We start from the raw sequence: 20,815 nt of genomic DNA, 5'->3' as shown, positions 1-20,815 counted from the left end.
TCTTCTTCACAGGCGACATACGGGCGAGAGGCCGTTCGGCTGCGTGAAGTGTGGAAAGAGGTACTTCAGGAAGGAGAATCTGTTAATACACGAGGTCAGGGACTGTGCCAGAGTACAGGTGAGTGAGAAAACATTCAGTCAGTTCAGTGTGCTTGGTGCTGTAAGGTCCTACAATGTTAAACATGAGCGTCTGTGCCGTGTTTGAAATCACAGACGTACACCTGCGTGACGTGCTCCGCGACGTTTGCCGGTAAAGAAGAGCTGCGTGTGCACATCGTGTCCCACACAGGAGAAATGCCCCACAAGGTCCGGCCCGCCTGCAGCTAATGAACACAGAACGCATTATTAATTATTATTATTATTATGACAAATCAGTAATGAGATCTTCAATATATCTTCATTGGGTTTCAGTGTACAACATGTCCAGAACAGTTCATGCACAAGAAAAACCTGACGAATCACATGATGAAGGTCCACGGGTATCCAAAACCGCACGCAGTGAGTTTTCCTGACCGTTTTTCGACTTCCCGGTGATGAATGTTGATTTCATGGTTTAAATTGTGTATCAGAATATCATGATTGAATTCCAGAAAGAAGCCTGTGACCTTGTTAAAACACATCTTTCTTTTTCGTTTACTTTTTAGTGTCCACAGTGCCCCAAAACCTTCCTAACTCGGACGGAGCTGCGTGTGCACGAAGCGGCCAAACATCGAGGAGAGAAGCCGTTCGTGTGCGAGGAGTGCGGCCACCGAGCGTCGAGCCGGAACGGCCTGCAGATGCACATCAAAGCCATCCACAGGTACCGCAGCGGGTTTGGACTTGGCAAGTAAGAACCATGATTGCATCAGTGCAGATCGTTTTAACATTTCCTCCGTTCTGCCTTACAGGAACGAGCGCCCTTTTGTTTGTAACTTATGCGGCCATGCGTTCTCCCAGAAGAACAACCTGAACATGCACCTGCGTATACACAGCGGGGAGAGGCCGTACCAGTGTCACCTCTGTGGCAAAACCTTCAGGACACAAGGTAATCCTCCATCACTGTGAACAAAACCACGAGGCTGTCCTGAGCGATCCGATCAGAGGCATCAACAAACCTGCGTCTCGGGTGTATCCGTGCAAATACTCATGTACGTCACTGGGACGAACAGATACTATGTTTTTACACAAAAAAAAAAAAAATCTTCATCTTTAACTTTTGCCGAATTAACAAGAAGACTTAAATAGTTCTGACTTTGTCATAGATTACGTTTCACAAAGTTTGTAAAGTTTATCTTAACTCAACAACACATAAAATTGAGCGTTTTCTTAAGGGAGTTTGGGGTTTTTCTCCACACATTGAGTAAGAAGTACACTAAATTGGTTACCGTGTATGTTTTTTGTAAAATTTGACATGTTTACCTTTTGAAAAAATCATCTTTTATAAATTTAGTGTAAATAGTAAAATCAGTTTAATCAGTGTGTTCAAGCAGCTGCTTATTGTTGGGTGATATGACGCTCCACAGGCCGGTGCAGCGATGCCGTGACGCACTGACACTTCTTACAGCGAAAGAAACGTCTTACTGTGTTGCCTTTAATGCCGAATTAACAAGAAGGCCTGAATGAGAATTAGAATTTGCCATTAGACTTATTCCGAAGTTTGTTAAGTTCATCCTCATGAAACAACTCTCAGAATTGTGCAGTTTGTTGATGGAGTCTGGAGATATTGTAATCACTCATCGTGAACATGTTCTGGGGTCGGATCGGTTGAAACAGACACCTGCTGTTTACTTTGGCAGGTTAAGAGAGCCAAGACCAGAACCAGAAATCAGACAGCATGTAATCCGTTTTGCCTCCATGTTAATCATTCTGTGATACACCATCTTTGTGACACCAGCCAGTCTAGATAAACACAACCGGACACACACCGGCGAGCGTCCTTTCAGCTGTGATGTTTGCGATCAGCGCTTCACGGAGAAAGGCGCCCTCGTCCGCCACAAGGCCAGCAAGCACGAGGAGGGCCGGCCCCACTGCTGCCACATCTGCGGCAAAACCTTCAAAGGTGAGATACGCCGTGATGTCACACCCGGTTTGACTTCATTATCAGTCAACACATCACGACGGACTCACTGATGTGTCTCTTCTTCATCAGCGAGGGAGCAGCTTCGTGTTCACCTGCGCCGCCACAAGGGCATGAGGAAGTTTGAGTGCGTCGACTGTGGTTACAAGTTCACTCGACAGGTACGCAAACATCACTCGCAACATCAGTTGATCTGATTTAGCGTTACACCTACATTACCCACAAGGCACCTGTGATCTTCTAGCAATGGCCTTTCCACATTGTTGTCTTGACTAATGATCACAGTATTTGGGCCATAAAACTTAGCAGAGGATGGTTTCGATCCATCGACCTCTGGGTTATGGGCCCAGCACGCTTCCGCTGCGCCACTCTGCTAATGATCACACCTCAGATGGGACTCGAACCCACAATCCCTGGCTTAGGAGGCCAGTGCCTTATCCATTAGGCCACTGAGGCTGCTGTTGTGTAGTGTCAGTGGTATTCAGTGCGCACTGTCACTCTACTGTGACGGGGCTGAATGCCTTTGTGTGAGGTGAATGTGTTCAGTGCCCGTTCATTGTTTCTAAATCCCCAAGCTGATAATTTAGTCTGTAAAAAAAATGACCTCAACAGTTTCCCAAAACTCCAGATGTTGTATACAGATGACTTGATTTGTCTGACAAACAGTCCCGAACACAAATATATCCAGTTAACTGTCAGCAAATACTAAGAAAAACGGCAAATGTTTGCATTTGTGAAGCTACAACCAGTGAATTTTGGGGGCATTTCCATTTTAAAAAATTTATTTAATCCATTCATCAATTTAAAAAAAAAAGGTTGCTAAGGCATGAAAAGTCACAATTATACATTATATCACAATTGTTCTCAAACATAATTGCGATTCATGATAATATCCTCATAATCATCAAATTTTCTTAAAGCTTTGAAATAAAAAACAAAAGAGTGCACCTTTAAAGTGATTCTGTGTTGTTTTTTGAGAGGAAATTCAAACTCAGAATTAAATATTAACAATATTAATGAGGTTATAATTTAAATTTATATATATGTATTTTTTCCATAAGTGAATAAACAAGCTGTTCTCAGAGGAAAATCAGGTCAGAACACTGTCTGAAGCTAGAAAGGTGGCAGGGTCCGCCACATATAAACAAAGTGTAAGATCATACCTCATGTTGTCCTTTAAGGTCAGTTTGTTTATTCCGTTTATTCAGTCGTGAAAACAGAGAGAGTTTGTGTATTTAGTTTGTTTAGCCGAAGAAGATCTTTCTCTTCTGATTGAATTGCTTTCCGAAAACTACACAAGTGCACCTTTAACTTTTAAATTTGGGTCAGGAAACAGATGTAGGACTGTGCGTCAATGAGTCGGACAGCTTTTTCAAGTCCGATTCACAAAGATCGGCTGAATATGACAAAATCTGTTGTTGTCCTGTTCCTCGTCTGTAAAAACTAACAAAAGTCCTCTCATCAACACATGATGCTTAATCACATCATTGTGCTTTAAACTTAGCAGAGGATGGTTTCGATCCATCGACCTCTGGGTTATGGGCCCAGCACGCTTCCGCTGCGCCACTCTGCTGATGATCACACCTCAGATGGGACTCGAACCCACAATCCCTGGCTTAGGAGGCCAGTGCCTTATCCATTAGGCCACTGAGGCTGCTGTTGTGTAGTTTCAGTGGTATTCAGTGCGCAGTCACTCTACTGTGGACGGGGCTGAATGCCTTTGTGTGAGGTGAATGTGTTCAGTGCCTGTTCATTATTTCTAAATCCCCAAGCTGATAATTTAGTCTGTAAAAAAAATGACCTCAACAGTTTCCCAAAACTCCAGATGTTGTATACAGATCTCTCGACAACAGTCCCGAACACAAATATATCCAGTTAACTGTCAGCAAATACTAAGAAAAACGGCAAATATTTGCATTTGTGAAGCATCAACCAGTGAATTTTGGGGGCATTTCTGTTTAAAAAAATGACTTAAATGACTAATACGTTTTTTAAGGCATAAAAAGTCACAATTATCCTACAACATAATTGTGATTCGTGATATTATCCTGATAATCATCAAAATGTTATATTTTTATAATAAGCTTTGAAATAAAAAACAAAAGAGTGCACCTTTAAAGTGATTCTGTGTTGTTTTTTGAGAGGAAATTCAAACTCAGAATTGAATATTAACAATATTAATGAGGTTATAATTTAAATTTATAAATATGTATTTTTTCCATAAGTGAATAAACAAGCTGTTCTCAGAGGAAAATCAGGTCAGAACACTGTCTGAAGCTAGAAAGGTGGCAGGGTCCGCCACATTTAAACAAAGTAAAACAGAATGAAACTGTGTCGTCCTTTTAAGGCCAGTCAGGAAAACAAAGACAGTTTGTTTATTTAGGTTGTTTAGCCGATTAAGATCTTCCTCTTCTGATTCAAACGTCTTCCCCAAAACTACACAAGTGCACCTTTAACTTTTAAATTCGTGTCAGGAAACAGATGTAGGACTGTACGCCAGTGAGCCGGACAGCTTTTTCAAGTCCTTCATGTGAGGATATTCAGGATTATCCCGATTCACAAAGATCGGCTGTATATGACAAAATCTGTCGTTGTCCTGTTCCTCGTCTGTAAAAACTGACAAGATTCCTCTCATCAACACGTGATGCTTAATCACATCATTGTTCAGTGTGCGTAAATCTTAGCAGAGGATGGTTTCGATCCATCGACCTCTGGGTTATGGGCCCAGCACGCTTCCGCTGCGCCACTCTGCTGATGATCACACCTCAGATGGGACACGAACCCACAATCCCTGGCTTAGGAGGCCAGTGCCTTATCCATTAGGCCACTGAGGCTGCTGTTGTGGAGTGTCAGTGGTATTCAGTGCGCACAGTCACTCTACTGTGACGGGGCTGAATGCCTTTGTGTGAGGTAAATGTGTTCAGTGCCCATTCATTGTGTCTAAATCCCCAAGCTGATAATTTAGTCTGTAAAAAAAAAGACCTCAACAGTTTCCCAAAACTCAAGATGTTGTCTACAGATCTCTCGAACAGTCACAAACCCAAATATATCCAGTTAACTGTCAGCAAATACCAAGAAAAATGGCCAATATTTGCATTTGTGAAGCTACAACCAGTGAATTTTGGGGGCATTTCTGTTTAAAAAAATGACTGAAATGACTTATACGTTTTTTAAGGCATAAATAGTCACAATTATCCTACAACATAATTGTGATTCATGATATTATCATGATAATCATCAAAATATTATAATATTATTATAATAAGCTATGAAATAAAAAACAAAAGAGTGCACCTTTAAAGTGATTCTGTGTTGTTTTTTGAGAGGAAATTCAAACTCAGAATTCAATTTTAACAATATTAATGAGGTTATAATTTAAATGTATAAATATGTATTTTTTCCATAAGTGAATAAACAAGCTGTTCTCAGAGGAAAATCAGGTCAGAACACTGCCTGAAGCTAGAAAGGTGGCAGGGTCCGCCACATATAAACAAAGTAAAACAGAATAAAACTGTGTCGTCCTTTTAAGGCCAGTCAGGAAAAAAAAGACAGTTTGTTTATTTAGGTTGTTTAGCCGATTAAGATCTTCCTCTTCTGATTCAAACGTCTTCCCCAAAACTACACAAGTGCACCTTTAACTTTTAAATTCGTGTCAGGAAACAGATGTAGGACTGTACGTCAATGAGCCGGACAGCTTATTCAAGTCCTTCATGTGAGGATATTCAGGATTATCCCGATTCTCAAAGATCGGCTGAACGTGACAAAATCTGTTGTTGTCCTGTTCCTCGTCTGTAAAAGCTGACAAGATTCCTCTCATCACCACATGATGCTTAATCACATCATTGTTCAGTGTGCGTAAATCTTAGCAGAGGATGGTTTCGATCCATCGACCTCTGGGTTATGGGCCCAGCACGCTTCCGCTGCGCCACTCTGCTGATGATCACACTGCACATGGGACTCAATCAATCCCTGGTGTAGGAGGCCAGTACCTCATCCATTCAGCCAACGAAGCTGTGGGGAGCTCCAGTGTTCAATGTGTTTACTTGTATTGACACGTAATGCTTTTTGAGTCACTTTCCAGATCTTTGTCACAACGCCGTCATCGCGTACTGCATCGACTTATCAGTTAAACACGCAGTATTTATTTTCCACCACTAGATGTCTCTCAATCAAACAAAAAAAGAAGTCATGAATTAGTGAGATCATTGGAGCTGTCTTCATAAATAAACCACTAAAGCCAGCAGATGTGACTCAGCACGAAGTAAGAGTTCACAGACGAGATAATGTGTTAAAGTTTCATGCTGTTTAGTCAGATTCACCGGCTTCCTCCGTCACTCCCTGACTCATCATCTGGTGTTTCCTCAGAACTTACAGTAACCGGTCGACCGAATGAAACGCACCCTTACCTTGTACGAACATTGTTGGATATATTTTAGATAAATCAGGTGCACAACTGAAAATACAGAACAAAGGTGAAGTTGTTTTATTGACATTTGAATGAGGAAATGTTACATAATGCATCTTTAACGCTGACTTGTGGATTCTCTCTACGCGCTCTCTCTTCCAGGCACACCTACGACGACACATTCAGATCCACAAACGCACCGAGAACTACAGCCCCCGGCAGAGAAAACTGAGGAACGTGATCGTGCAGGATGTGGACCGGAGTCCCGGCGAGAACGAGGCGACTGACGCAGGCGAGGCCTTGCTGGTCGCAGAGGAGACGGATCCCTTCGCAGACGACATCCAGGAAGCCGCAAACCTGGGACCTGAGTCCGGGAACGGCCTCGGCTCTAGTTGCATAGTGAGGGTGGTGATCGGGTCGGGCGACGTGGGGATAGAGGAGGTGGTGTCCAACCAGGACCTGGGACATGTCGCGGCAGCCGAGAGTTTCTCCGTGCCAGAGGTCCTGCAGCAAACACAGCTGGTCCCCGAGGCGTACGAGTCCTCGATGGACATGGAGGGAGTGGTTGAGAATATATCAGAGAGTAAAACCTGAACACTGAAAGACCAGACTGTTACTGTGAAGACCGCTTCCTGAATTAGAACTTAAACGTGATTAAAGAGATGCTGAGGCAGAGCCAGAGATAAAGAAACTGCATCAGAGTTGAGCTACTGTTGAGTCTCTGACTGCAGGAGAGGAGCAGCGATGATCCGTCGTGCTTTATTAGTTTACACAGTGAGAGAGCTGCATGCTTGTGACGGCTGCTTGAATGTGAAAAAAATGTTTGCGGCTTGTTTTATTAAGCCTCTTTTCATCAATGTGCCTACTGCAGCCCTCAAAGGAGTCTCGGTTTTGTTACTGAAGGGAAATACAGTCCCTCATTCTGGCTCAGAGTTAGATGAGAAGACTGTTACCACTCTCACATCCCCTCGGCGTCCTCGGCAACAATGGCGTCCCCTAAAGATATGAGCATAGCCGCAGCTAGCGTCAGTTATCTGAGCTGGAGAGTATATTTAATTGAAAGGAGATAAAAAGAACTGCACTGCGAGCTTTTCCTGATGGAAAAGATGATTTTGCTCTCCTCCCGACTGCCTTTAGTGAGAGTTTGGTTCAGTGCTCTCCTACTATTTATCTGATTGGTTGAAGCATAGACAGATGGTTCGTCCAATCACGTGCCAAGTATTTTTTTGAAAGTGCCTCCTCTTTTCATTTAACCGTCTAGCTGCTGTTAGCTTATATTAGCTTAGCACAATAACCCAAGACAGGGAGTACCTGACCACTGTTCACCTTAAATTATTTCCCCCTATAACCTCTCTCAAATTTTTTATTTAACTTTTTGTTCATATTAAACAATATATAATGTGCTAATGAGAGAGCTGTAGTTTACTAAAGCTGGTGGCCAGGCTAGCCGTTTCCCTGCTCCCAGTTTTCGTGCTAAGCTAAGCTAAACCCAAACAGATGCAAGTGTGGTATCAATCTTTTCATCTCTCAGCACAGAACTAACAAGCATATTTTCCAAAATGTCAAACTTTTGCTTTGAGACTCTGACTAGAGGAGATGCTGTGTATGTTGATTTATTTCAATGTAGAGTCCCTGGTCTAAAAGTTCCCTGTGGTGTTTCTGACTACAAGTAGAACGTGTGGGTAGCAACAATTAGGCATAGATTAAACATGGATACAAATAATTTCAAGTGAGCTTGACAGATATTTACTTTTACATTCAACGCATTTGTTAGACCTAAATATAAATGTAGAGTTTTTTTGTGAGGATCACTTAATATAAATGCTTGTTTTGTTTGTTGACAATAAACCCCACGGGGCACCTTTTAGGTTAATGACCCAAATGAATTGTTTGCTTTACCATCTCCTCAGTGAACATGTTGGAACAGATGCACATTCTTTACAGACATCAGAACATTCTTACTTGGAATTAAGACGCTACACAGGTTAATGGTTTAGTGTTAAAATATTCAGCTTTATATAAGTGAACACATCAGCTTCCTCTCGCTATTTATAACAAACTAAACGCGTTTGTCTTTTCACTCTCAGCAACAACTACTGTCCATCGTTTGTAAGAAATATGTTTAGCAAACCCGCTAACAAGCTCATCAAATGTGACTCTGCAAAATAAAACTCTCAGACCTGCCTGCGGTTTTCATTTCAGGTAACCACTCTGTAAACATTATACAAACACAGTACGTAAGGATAAGAATATACTGTATTTACAAAACCGATTCAACAACACAAACTCGTATGAAAACTAAGAAAAACAAGGATGCATCGACGTCACTGTAAAAACACTCAAAAAATACTATTACCATTAAAGCAAAAAAAAAAAAAAATCATTTTACATGAGAACAAACTGAGATTCTTCTGCACTTCCAGTTGAGACATTTACCACGAGTTCTTGCAACTAACAGGTAGAGACATCTTAAGCAACCACAGCACAAATATATTCATAAATAAAACATACAAAACATCCATAAATACAATTTTTTTAAAGAAAATATTTCATGCACATTTGAATGGTGGTTACAAAGGCTGACGAAGCCCAGTTTGAGGGTTTGGGAGGGACACAGGGAGATGCTGCGCAGCGTATTTATCACTCGCAAGTTAACATCGCATGCATCCTGAAGTTCTACTATGATGACAGAGGATTACTCAGCACACCTGTGGGTACAACATATTCCAACCCATCCTGCTCAGCAATATGGTCTGTTTAGTGTTAGATGTCGATTGTGATTGCCGTCCGTTTTGGAATGTAAACAGATTTATTGCCGTTTCTGACCGAACATTGGTCTCCTTCTTTGGGATTCAAAATGATAAAAGGTATGAAAGAGTACTCGAACTCTTTAGCATCACACTCCAATAACAATGTCAGATTCATGGTGAAAAAAAAAAAAAAAAGGATACAAATCAAAGCAGCAGAACCAGAGATTGTCTCGCCAAAACTACATAACCCAGAATGCAACTCGACGACCACTTGAGGCAAATCAGTTGGACTCAGAATCAGATTTTGCGCGACTCATTCTGAGAGAAAAAGCTTTATACAACTTCTTTCACATATGCGGTAGTACCTCAAGACCTGCTAACATGATATGTACGTTTCCCTTCAAGAATGTCAAATGTAAATGTCTTTGTGTTTTTACAGAAAACTCTGTAACTCACTGCCAACGGAATGATGTCCGTACGCAGAAACATCCGACCGTATTTGGCTCTGTTTCTTCCATACATCCTGGATGGTTCACAGAGAAAACTTAAGGGAACAGACGTCTTTTTCTTTTAACCAAAACAGGCAGCTTGGAAACAGACATCAAGCATAAATCTTGTAGTGTAAAATGGAGTACAGTGGGTGTTGTCCGTTCTCCTGCCTCAGGGGACAACGATAAGCTCATCACCATCACTGCTTGATGCAGTAAAATGAGGCAGAGAACAGAGTTTTCATTATTCAGTAAAAACCTTTTGTTTAGTGTGAAGTACTTTTAATCTCTCAGTCCATAATTTTGGTGAAAGTCATTCCCTCTAAGCATAATTTGAATTGTATTACAAGTTGGGTGATTGGTTTATAGCTCAGGAAACACAGATAATGTCTGACTAGAATTTTTCCCACTTGTCCGGGACACTGATATCCTCGAGGACAATGGCTTTACAAGACAAAAGTTCGGACGAAGCTGCCAGTTTGCTTCTTCAGAATTGTCAGATTGTCAAACAGATTCAGGGACGCTCTCCACTGCAACAATTTCTGTAACTTTCCAAAATCTAAAAATCTGACATTAACGCCCACGACACGCTGTGATTGGTCAGCTGTGGGACAGGAGCCACGCTTTCATCTTCTCTTTCTAGCTTTCCTTTTTAATTCTTCACACTTCTACTTCTCTCACATTCCATGTGAACAATTCAGTCCAACACAATGAGGCACAGTCTGAAAGTTTACACTGTTCTCCCTGTAACTGAATCATATCACTCCTCCCCCCCCCTTTTTAAGGCCAGCCTTTCACTCTGCCTTTGGTTGTAGCCGTTCTGAACAACTAAAATCATAACGTTTCCAGCGAGGTCGCACACTAGTTCTGTTCGGGCCTAACCCGACCCTGTGAACTAACCCTTTGGTTTGGTTATCTTCTCCAACCTTGAACAAATATAAGGTCATCATCTGTTCAACAGACTTGAATGAGTATCAGTATGACAGCGTGGTAGTCAAGTGGATCAGAAGGAGCTCAGTCTTCTTCTCACTTCAGCATAGTGATGAGGTAAAACTACTCATGGCACAAATGAGGGCGAGCAATGTCACAGGTCCAAACTCAGTGCGCTGGGTTCACATCCTGGTTCTGGTTCTGGTTGATATTGTTGTTGAGATTGTGGAGCGCTTGGTGGCGCTGGTGCCGATGCAGGTGGATGGCGTTTGACTCGGGGATGTCAGTGGGCTCGAAGGCGCTGGACACCTGCGGCATGAACTGTCGGAAAATGCTGACGCTGCCGTGCCAGAAGGTCGGCTGAGGCAGTCGTCCAGCGAGAGACCACGTGCGGGTGGTCGGGTCGTAGGCTTCCACCACGTCTGACAGCTCAAACGTGTTGTCGTAACCACCAGAGACGTATAATTTGCCGCCCAGGACTGCCACACTGCCGCCAACATGGACCTGGATAAAAGATTGTTTTGGGAGACAGGAAATACATTAATGATTATCCGAGGACTATTAGAGATCACAAATGGTCATTACTAAAGCAAGCCATTAGAGTGCGTCAGGCGTGAAATACAAACCTGGGTCATCGGACTAATCTTGTCCCACTCGTTCTTCTGAGGATTATAAACATCGACCTCAGCCGAGTCATCCCTACAAATAGAAACACACCCAAGTCAAACTGCTGCCAAAACAGTTACTGCTTCAGATGTTTTAAAGCCAACGTTACGTAACAATATCATAACGTAAATATACAAGTAAAATTCGACATTTGCAATTCTTCTAAATTAAATGTAGTTGTATTAAAATAAGCAGCATTTTACTCTTCTTTCTAGTTGCTGTGGCTACTTTTGACATGTTTATATAAAGGTTTACGTAGTTTAGTCCAGTGGATGACACTCAGAAGTCAAAATGGTTGGTAAATGACCCGTATAATCTTTCATGATGAGCTGTATGTTATTTTCTCATCAGTCTTATCAGTAGACTATTTCTCTTTGAACAGTTTTAGAACAGGATTAGAAGTTCAAGAGGCATCAAAATGGAAATATTCAAGTTACCTACAAAACTGTATGTCAGCGCAATACTGGAAAAAATGAAGCCATTCAGTTTCAGGAGCAGATTGTTTTTACAGTGCACATAGGAGGACAATGTTAAATAAAAGTATAAAGATCTGGTTTGGGTGTGCAACTCACCTGATGAAGTAGATGAGGCTTTTGAGGGTCACAGTTTTGGGTGTGAAGGACCACGGCGGCAGCTGTCCGCAGCTGACCATGGACCAGCGGTTGGTGTCTGCGTCATAGCACTGGATGGTCATGGTGTCCTCCCCGGTCAGAGAGCCTATAGCATACAGGCGCCCGCTGCACGTGGTGGTGGAGCAGTTGTCCATCGCGTGCTGCATGGGCGGTAAGGCCTCCCAGCAGTCCAGAGCGTGATCGTAGCGCTCGGTGCTGTCAGACGCCACCACGTACAGCTGACCTTTCAGCACACAGGAGCTGTGGTACTCGCGAGCCTTCAGCATGGGGGACACCTCCGTCCACTCGTTCACGCTGGAGTTGTAGCGCCACACGCCGTCATAGAGGCGAGAGCCGTCAGAGCCACCTGGAGGATGCAGACAGGATGTCTACACAGTTAATACTGTGAGGCTGAACAGTATGCTCTTCAGTAGTCATATTATTACTGCTTTCTTTGGTTTGGCTGGCTGGTAGTGCATGAGGCTTATCTGTTAACCTGGTGGATTCTGGGTAACATCATCCAGTGTGGATTTTGGCGCTCAACCACTGTGAGAAACTGGACACTGGAAACCGTTTTCTTTAGCTGCGTTTTGATTTGGAACCAACCTCCACCAAGAAAAAAACTTGATTGATAACTGTGTTGACGTTGCCTGTCTGGCTCTTCATGGGGAGCTGACTGTTGGAGCTAGCAGATCCATCTTAAACTTTAAGACATTTCATACAATGGAAATAGTGGCCTAAATTTGACAATTTACAGCTTTTTAGGACTCTTGATAGGATCTGTAGACTCTCTCTTCATTCCATATTTTTACAGCAAATCTTCTGTGATGTAGGTATTTGGCAGTCTTCCTCCTCTATTGGTCTACATGCAAAGATTTAATATTTCAACCTTCTCTGCTGCCATTAAAAACCTAATGTGCTCTGAAGTTTCAAATACATTTTCATTAAAAATTTAAATATCCCTAGCACCAAATACATAAATAATCATATCTCAAATGTTATTCCACAGAAATTGTATCTGAGGTTATAAAAACAAAATCTGCCTGTCGACATTATGCAATCATATGCTCCTGTTATTTCTGTCATCAAGGGAGTGAACTACATTTATGGCCCACCACCAAAGTCTTACAGGAAACACAAGCTCTGTGTGAAGCTCTGGGATGATTTCTCAGGGGAAACACACTCTCTCCAGGATAGGCCAGTCCACTGGGTGGTGAAGATGAGGAAGAAGATGGTGATGATAGCACCACTGCTGTCCTGGCAGCACACCATGTCCTGCCTCACTTTGCCTTGTTCACACATAGAGCCACTAGCCAAAGAGCTGCAGTTTATTTATAAGCACAGTCAGACGACCATTTCATAAGATGAAGGAGCGGGAATGGAAATCTACCGACTCAAGCTTTCACACCACAGTGATTCTAATATACACAGCAATGGTAACCACTGCACAATGTCTGTGACTTCTCCAACAGTAAGTAGGACACAAGTTAACTATTCAAGTGCCTCAAGAAACACACAAGAATAGGAAATTCTAAATTTCTATCCACAATAATGACATCTGATGCAAAATATCTGTTACAATAACTTACCTGAGACATACATATCGTTTCCAAGGGCAGCGATGCTGTAACCTCCTCCAAGGTGGTCAGGGAACTCAGCCAGGTAGCGCCACTGTCCGGTCTGAGGGTTGTAACAGTCCACTGTGACCAGCTCATCACAGTCCTGGTCACAACCTCCGACCACCACCAAGATTTCTGCCAGTCCCGTGGATGGCCGCGGCCGCATGCGGTGGCAGGGCCTGTCATGGCGGTCATACTCACAGGACTGGAAGCTGCGAGCTTCGTTCACCATGCGGAGACAGGTGGGTGAAAGGTAGACGAGTGGGTCGCTCTCCACGCGAGCCAACAGAAAGAACCTCCTGACGAAAGGCAGTCGGACCTGCTGGAGGAGCTCGGGCCAGTAGTGAAGTCTCCGCTGGAGGTCAGCCTTAACCCAGCGCACTGCAATCTGATAAACTGTCTCCTCCTTGTCCACAGAAAGCTCATCGTCTGACACAAACTCAAGCAAGCGCTTCCACGGCAACCGCTCAAAGTCTGTTCCTTTAGCCAGCTCCATTATGTTTTTTAGGACAAAGCGGCGAGCACTGGACGCTAGCTCTCTGCAAGCGTAGGCCTCTGCAAAGTCCTGGATCTCTAAGCAGTTGGTAACATCCAGCCGCTGCTCCAGAAAGGCACAACAGGCCTCTTTGACGGAGGGGAACTGAAACAGATCAGCCGTCTTCAGCAGGACGTCCACGTTGTCCTGAGTGACCGTCACACGTCCAGTGTAACAGAAGTCCACCAGAAGGCCTAAAAGCTCAGCTGACACCTCGTGAAGAACCACTCGGTCCATAGCACTCTCCCTCAACGTTCCTGCGAACATAGCCCTGAAGTAGGTGCTGGCAGCGGCTAACACTGTGCGGTGACAGTGGAACTCGCGTCCCTCAGCACAGAGAGTCACATCGAAAAACTTCCGTTCAGCACGGAGTTCATGGATCCCCCGCAGCAGGTTGAAGGCGTGGGCCGTGTCGAAGAAAGGCAGGGTGGACGGTTGTGTCTGCAGGACTGGCTTTTCCATGTCTCCTCTCTCTGAATGTCTCAGTCTTTGTGGGTTGTGCTCAGAATTCTGTTTCTATCTGGAACAGATGCACAACAAAAACATATGTCAAATTCCACATGTTACATACATTTGTATGTTGTGTAATATGTACCAAGTGGAGCTGGGCCATATGGCCTCAAACTAGTGTTGCAATATTCTTAGGCTAAGACAAAATCGAATATCACAATAGCTGTTTAGTATTTTCCTCAATATTGCTATTACTATAATATTGTACGGATGACCATAAGTACTATCAACTTAAATTACCATCTTGATTGATTGAGTAACTGAGTAATAATCGAGTTGTTTGCTCATTAGAATGTCAAAAAGTCTGACAATCTAAAATAGCTTTTTATGACTAAGCAACAGCCCAAAACCTGTAAATAATCAGTTTACAGTCATTCAAGACAAAAAAACAGCATATGCTCACAAATAGCAGATAGAATTGTGGAAGTTTCACTTGAAAAATGGATTAAATGTTGAATGGATTAATAATATTAATTAATAATAATTGATAAATCAATAAACTGACTAATCCTGGCAGCTTTATAACATGGATACAAATGTCAAACTGAATCCATAAACAGTGGTATATAATGATGACAGAAATGGGAAATGGCTATGATGACTTTCAACAACATTCAAGAAAGTTTCACAGTTAAAAAAAGGTCCTAACATAAGTTCAAACATAGAAGACATGCTTGAAGTTCAATTTCTAAATATCAGTGTCAGATGAAAATACCCCAAACCACACACTCGATTCATTTCCTTTAGTTAATTTCACTGGTCAGCAGTGGTAATTTTGGGAAATGACACAACCAAACATGAAACAGGTCGTTAACTGAAACAAATCAATACATTTTGATTAAATACACCCAAACTGTTCCTTTCCCTACCTGACGAGCCCCTCTGAGTGCGTTACACAAGCAAAGTGACAGCAGACAACAGTCTAGAATATACGACAGCCAAGCTCAGCACGACTCTTCTGAATATGACCAGCTCCTCACTCGCGTTTAAGAAAGAGAGCTCGCTTGTGCTCAGGGGCTATAAATACACCAGCAGTGTCCATTTCCAGGCAGGGTGGGGGGGGGATTTTGAGAGAGCACCTAACATACCATGAGCTGTCGCTGTGGGGAGAGTATGACCTCGCCCCTCCTCACTGGTATGACTCTGTGGTCAGTCAGAGTAAGTGAGTGGTCTTTGAGAGAGTAACCAGCTGAGCCCGGGGCTCCTTACCACCATCAGACCAAAACACAGAGTCCTGTCATAATATTCTGCTGTGAGTTTCCACAGAACCACAGCGCTGCTCTGATGGCAGCAGACAAACAGGAGGAGGAGCTTGTCGGTCGAAAACAAACTCATCATCAATGTGTTCAAATTAACGGTACGAGTGCAGCTTGTTCAAACAATATGGTACAACATATTATAAGAATATACAATTTAAAATCTGGATGATTACATTTTGAACATCCAAGCTGGACCACAACAAATGATAAGAGAGGCTCCGCAGAGCAAGCATACTACTGTTGACAGAAACTCAAAATCTCCTCTCCTGTGCTGACCATGTCTCCCTGCTCATCCAGACTCATTTAACCTTCTGCTTTTGTTTTTCCCCAATGCCAAGCGTTGCTACAGCAAGTTGTTGCAACATGCTACTTTCCATTTTGTTTATGTCTCCTTCCCCAACAGTACTTGAGGGGGATCATATGGGGGCCCAGCTTCTGTCTGCAAAGCAATGAAGCCAGGGGGCTGCAGCAAACAGCGACGTTCACCGTTTATTCAAAATGTATTAATACTGAACAATGTGTCGCCGTGTGTCCAAATAGCACCAAATTCAACACTGCACTTGCTTGAATTCTCAGCACCAAACCTGCAAAGTGTGAAGCTGATTGTATGAACTGTTCTCAGAGATTGCTCGCTTTATACTTAGATATACAACATACAATTAGATGGTTAGAGATTCATTATTTCTGAATTGCTGTGCTTTTTGTGCATTTATTATTGGATAGAACAGCTGGAGACTATGACAGGAACGATAGGAGAGAGAAGGCAGACAACATGACAACAACTTTTCTGCCTCCTGTTTGAGTCTGGCTTCTTCTGATTGTGACGATTCTAATTATCATTTTGCTAACTGACCTGTCCTCCAGTACCAGCACTGTTATGAGCTGTGTGCTACATCTCCAATAAATACAGTTATTCATAAACCTTTGTTTGACTAGTTTATTACTGGACCTGCCCGTCACATACCGTGCCACCCACCACCAGGGTACATTCAGAACCTGTGGGATACACTGGAAGGCCTATTGAGGATTTGTGTCAATATTTGGAGATGATCATTCCTTCTCAAAATACACAGGTATCTTCTTTCAGAGATTTGTTTAAAGGTTGTAATAAAGCCCCTGGTCCTCTGGCCAAAACATTCCACACAGGGGTTCAACAATGCAGCGGTGCACACAGAGTCTGTGAGGGATCAAACTGCTCTTCTGAAGGGCAAACAGGACTTTACAACCCGACCTGCACTGAAAAAAAAACACATCTTCGTAACTTCTCTGGAAGTCCTAACTTTAGACGCGATAATGGCATTTCCATACATAGCAGTGACGAGCTTTCCTTTCACTCAGTTGACTGAAAATGTTATTTTAAAAAAGGTGGAGTAATTTTACTGTCACATCTGTTTTCACCATTTTATCTTTTACTACACATTACAAGAAGAGGAAAATATATCAAAATCCTTCAATAGAAGGTGGATTTATACTCTTACTGTGAGTATGGTATTGAGCAACTTTTAATCAGTGTGTTTACCAACCAGCTCCCAGAATAGCTGACAGAAATTTATACTCTCGAAGGAACAACATGAGAGTAGGTGAGAGGGAGGGAAACAGTGGAGAGTGGAAACAATGTCACTGCTATGAGTGAGGAGCACAGAGAGAGACCTGTGTAACAGCCACTATATCACCTACGCAGGATGGTGATATAGGTGAAAGAGACCCTATGCCCCCCTTTCAACACATACCATAACAACATTAGCCTGTCCGCCCCCTGGAGATGAACTCATGACCTGCAGTTACATTCAGGACAAAAACACTCAGAGACGTACAATGCTGTTAGTCACAGTACTTCAGAAACGTCCTGGCAAAAACTCTAGAGGATTGGTGGCGAACATTATGTACTATTCCTTAAAAAGGTTAGGGCTGGTGAATCAATCACAATCACTGTAAATAGAAAGTCTGCTTTTACTTTGTTTGTTAGTCGTTGACTAAATAAAGCATCTGAATCAGATTTAAAACATCCAACAACAACAGTCTACAGACAAGCCAGCAGCTCTGCAAGAACGTAATAGAGTACAGTGGTGACTGAAACTATTCACAGTGAATGTCAGCATGCTACCATGCTCATGACAACGTTTACGTGCTGATGTTGGGGTCAAATGTTTCTCCTTAGTTTTAAAGGTCAGCATGCAAACTTTTGCCAATTATAAGCAAAGTACAACTGAGTGACAGGTAATGGGAGAGGACATGCAGCAAAGGGCAACATGTTGGAATTGATCCTGGGCCACTGCTGAGGACTCAGTAGGTCTGAGTACACAGGCCCTACCAGGTGACCTATCACAAAGGGCAAAGTATATTTTGACCTGATTGATGTGCTAGATATAAAAACTGAGGATTAAGTAAGAATTTCATATGAATCTATCTGCTAGTTGTTGAGACTGGGGCCATCTGAAGGCAGATTAGTTTGAAACATTACAGGTAGTAGTTTGAGTAGTTTTTTGTGGGAATAATAGACGAGAAGCAACTCAGTTAGATGTTTGATGAACAGCTGCAGGTTACAGGCTGCACATCTCCAAGTTGTCAGTGAGGTAACCAACTTTACCCTCACTAACATTATCAGGTTCTTTATTTGCATTGGGTAAAAATCTGAGATATTGCAAAATAGGCGCTTTTTCTTTTTTGCTTTGTTGCAACAACAATTCCTCCTCCATCATCTTGTTGGTCTCTAGTCCTTACTCTGTGCCTCGACTCTGCTGCACGTAAGAGTTTGTGATTGTAGCGTCTGTTGTCGAAGTAATCACTGATTAAAAAGGTTGGATTGCTCCATTTGGCTACCATGAATGCTTTTTACAGAATGTCACCGCAATCCATCACATTGTTGCTGAGATAATTAAATCTGGACCAAGTGGTGGGCTGACAAACCGACAGATCATGATCCATATTAGTAGAGTAAAAAAGTAAGAAATTCAAAGGCAGAAGACTCAGTGCAACAGAAACATAATACATATATAAAAGGATCATCATCATCTTGATGACATTGTGCCACAGCTTCATAAAATTACGAGTCTTAGTAGAGCTGTTCTGTGCCTGTAAACAGGGTAAATAGAGAAACAGGCTCATCTTACATGTAACTGCTTACAGTCTGGTCTCTGTCTCTTGGTTTGACTGCTAGCATTGCCCCTTGCTGGTGCGAGCTTGCAATTACTTCCAAAGACAATTTGCATAAAGGTTTCAATAGTGTTTTGCAATTTTTCCATCTCTGTATCAGTCATCCTTACAGAACAAAACCTCTACTGTCTGCAGGATTACCTTGCTGAAGCGTGGCTAGCCATATTTAGTTTTTTAGTATGCAAATGTTAAGTTGTCTACTTTGAAGTTGTGTTGAGTGATGAACAGCTGCATATAACCTGGAAGGTTTGTCTTCTGCGGCAATGCAGACATCAAATCCTCAACACGCTGACCCATTCTGGGAAAAAACAGTACTCAGAATTATGCGGTCCAGAACAGCACCTGGTATTCTAACAGCCACACTAAGACAGCTGCTCTCTGTGCTGTCGCTACGGGCCGCTGGGGCCGAGGCAACCATCAGAGCGGAGTGACATAAACCCCTGGTTCTCCACAGCTGAGCCTGGCCTGGCCAAAAAAAGGCAACCACGCCACACTCCTCTCATTCCCCACGGAGGAGGGCCACGAGGCTACTAGCAGCAGCTCTCAGATAAGGGGATGGTGTTGGAATGGATGCATCATTGGTGTGGTGATACAGCAGTGTCTCATCTGAACCTTGCACTTTTGGTATTGTTGCCGAACGCACACAGAAAGAGGCCTAAATGTATATTGGTTTCAATCACTTCCCTTTAAAATCAACAACCCATTATTAAGCATGGTTCAGTCAGCACATATCCAGCCAAGTATAAACAAGTACTTTCTGATTATCTATCAAATAAATAAAGAGGAGAGGAAGTATAAAGTAGCAGAAGAAGGAAATATTCGAGTAAAGTACCTCAAAGTTGTACTTGAGTAAATTTGTGCTTAGATTCCTCCACCACTGGTTTAAATTTTGACACAAAGAATTCATTCTTACACATCATCAACAGGTGCAAACACTAAAATGTCCCAGTATCTCTGACTAATTTTGAGAGGTGTAAAACAGCATATTACTGATTAGTCCCGTCTAGGGCTGAATAACATTGTAGTTCCAACCACAGGGCCTTTTTCATGGTATGTCTCAGACTTCACCACCATGTCAAATACCAGGCAGTGAGCTCCCTCTGCCTCTTACATTCCTCTAACTCCTCCTGCTTCTGTAACGAGGCTTACAGTTGGAAGTGATTATAAACATTTGCATCATGCAGCTCAGACATGCCGAGCACAGTGAGGCCTCAGTCTGAAACTGCTCTGGAAAAAAACAAAAAAAAAACATGTCTGGCCCATGATGATAATATTCAAATGTACTCAAAACACACAGCTAGGCCCGAAGCAACACACAGAGATCAAGTGTCACTATAACCTGAGGCTAACTCATTATGCTAATGACACAACAACACGACGAGGTGAAAACTGTTTAGCAACTTCTGTCTAGCTAGCTTAATCAACTTTCGACAACATGATGACTTCATTCTCAAAGTGATATACAAACGGGTATTTCCAATAATGTTAATGACGGACCAAATAACACTCCGAGGAGCTCCATTTTACAGCCAACATTACAGTAATGTCATCTTTTTACGACGCTCGTCAGGTTAACGTTATTTTATTTTATTTTTTTCTAACGGACGTAACGTCGCTGCTAACATTAACCGTTCGTCTGTTATAGAAAATAACCACCTTCACAAACACGCCAACTCACTTTTAGACAACTTACCAGTTCTTGTCTTCACCTGATGTGAACGTATCTAAAGAGTAGGAGGCGTTAACACGGTAGAAATCGAGCTGGAATGAAAGTTTGACGGCGCGGATCTGTTCGGCCTCCTCTGCGCCATGACACTCCGCACTGTAACAGTG

The 20,815-nt window shown here is 42.7% G+C and overlaps 2 protein-coding genes and 3 non-coding genes across 8 annotated transcripts in view; 1 reads left to right on the top strand and 4 right to left on the bottom strand.

The window, feature by feature from the left end:
• Nucleotides 1-9,389, top strand: part of zbtb48 (zinc finger and BTB domain containing 48) — an 11,856-nt gene extending 2,467 nt beyond the window's left edge. For both annotated transcript variants that reach the window (XM_030424115.1, XM_030424116.1), the window contains exons 4-11: nucleotides 13-118; nucleotides 214-306; nucleotides 412-498; nucleotides 645-799; nucleotides 888-1,024; nucleotides 1,874-2,038; nucleotides 2,129-2,217; nucleotides 6,624-9,389. In XM_030424115.1, the coding sequence (XP_030279975.1) occupies nucleotides 13-118; nucleotides 214-306; nucleotides 412-498; nucleotides 645-799; nucleotides 888-1,024; nucleotides 1,874-2,038; nucleotides 2,129-2,217; nucleotides 6,624-7,055 (1,264 nt within the window). In that variant the 3' untranslated portion in view covers nucleotides 7,056-9,389. The remainder of the gene's footprint in view (nucleotides 1-12; nucleotides 119-213; nucleotides 307-411; nucleotides 499-644; nucleotides 800-887; nucleotides 1,025-1,873; nucleotides 2,039-2,128; nucleotides 2,218-6,623) is intronic.
• Nucleotides 2,440-2,512, bottom strand: trnar-ccu (transfer RNA arginine (anticodon CCU)). The gene has a single exon. It is a non-coding gene; the product is annotated as a tRNA-Arg (tRNA).
• trnar-ccu (transfer RNA arginine (anticodon CCU)) lies at nucleotides 3,638-3,710 on the bottom strand. Its single transcript has one exon. It is a non-coding gene; the product is annotated as a tRNA-Arg (tRNA).
• On the bottom strand, nucleotides 4,818-4,890 carry trnar-ccu (transfer RNA arginine (anticodon CCU)). Its single transcript has one exon. It is a non-coding gene; the product is annotated as a tRNA-Arg (tRNA).
• klhl21 (kelch-like family member 21) lies at nucleotides 8,454-20,815 on the bottom strand. 3 transcript variants are annotated; one of them, XM_030424123.1, is made up of 5 exons: nucleotides 20,676-20,815; nucleotides 13,496-14,580; nucleotides 11,868-12,273; nucleotides 11,256-11,328; nucleotides 8,454-11,133 (listed from the first exon to the last, which is right to left on the bottom strand). In XM_030424123.1, the coding sequence occupies exons 2-5, from the start codon at nucleotides 14,520-14,522 to the stop codon at nucleotides 10,798-10,800; spliced, it is 1,842 nt and encodes a 613-aa protein (XP_030279983.1). In that variant the 5' UTR covers nucleotides 14,523-14,580; nucleotides 20,676-20,815; the 3' UTR covers nucleotides 8,454-10,797. The 3 variants fall into 3 exon arrangements, with proteins under 3 accessions (XP_030279983.1, XP_030279985.1, XP_030279984.1); XM_030424125.1 differs by lacking the exon at nucleotides 20,676-20,815 and adding an exon at nucleotides 17,560-18,101; XM_030424124.1 differs by lacking the exon at nucleotides 20,676-20,815 and adding an exon at nucleotides 15,440-15,577.

This window comes from Sparus aurata, chromosome 7, assembly GCF_900880675.1.
Source record: "Sparus aurata chromosome 7, fSpaAur1.1, whole genome shotgun sequence".
Taxonomy (NCBI): domain Eukaryota; kingdom Metazoa; phylum Chordata; class Actinopteri; order Spariformes; family Sparidae; genus Sparus; species Sparus aurata.
Note: the sequence above shows the minus strand (reverse complement) of the source record. Positions and strands in the feature narration are given on the sequence as shown.

Excerpts from the sequence above, each read along its gene's own strand:
- klhl21 (XM_030424123.1), bottom strand. The coding sequence starts at position 14,522 with ATGGAAAAGCCAGTCCTGCAGACACAACCGTCCACCCTGCCTTTCTTC. Across the intron at positions 12,274-13,495 it reads AAACGATATGTATGTCTCAG|GTGGCTCTGACGGCTCTCGC; the intron begins GTAAGTTATTGT and ends TGCATCCTCCAG. Across the intron at positions 11,134-11,255 it reads AGATTAGTCCGATGACCCAG|GTCCATGTTGGCGGCAGTGT; the intron begins GTTTGTATTTCA and ends TCTTTTATCCAG.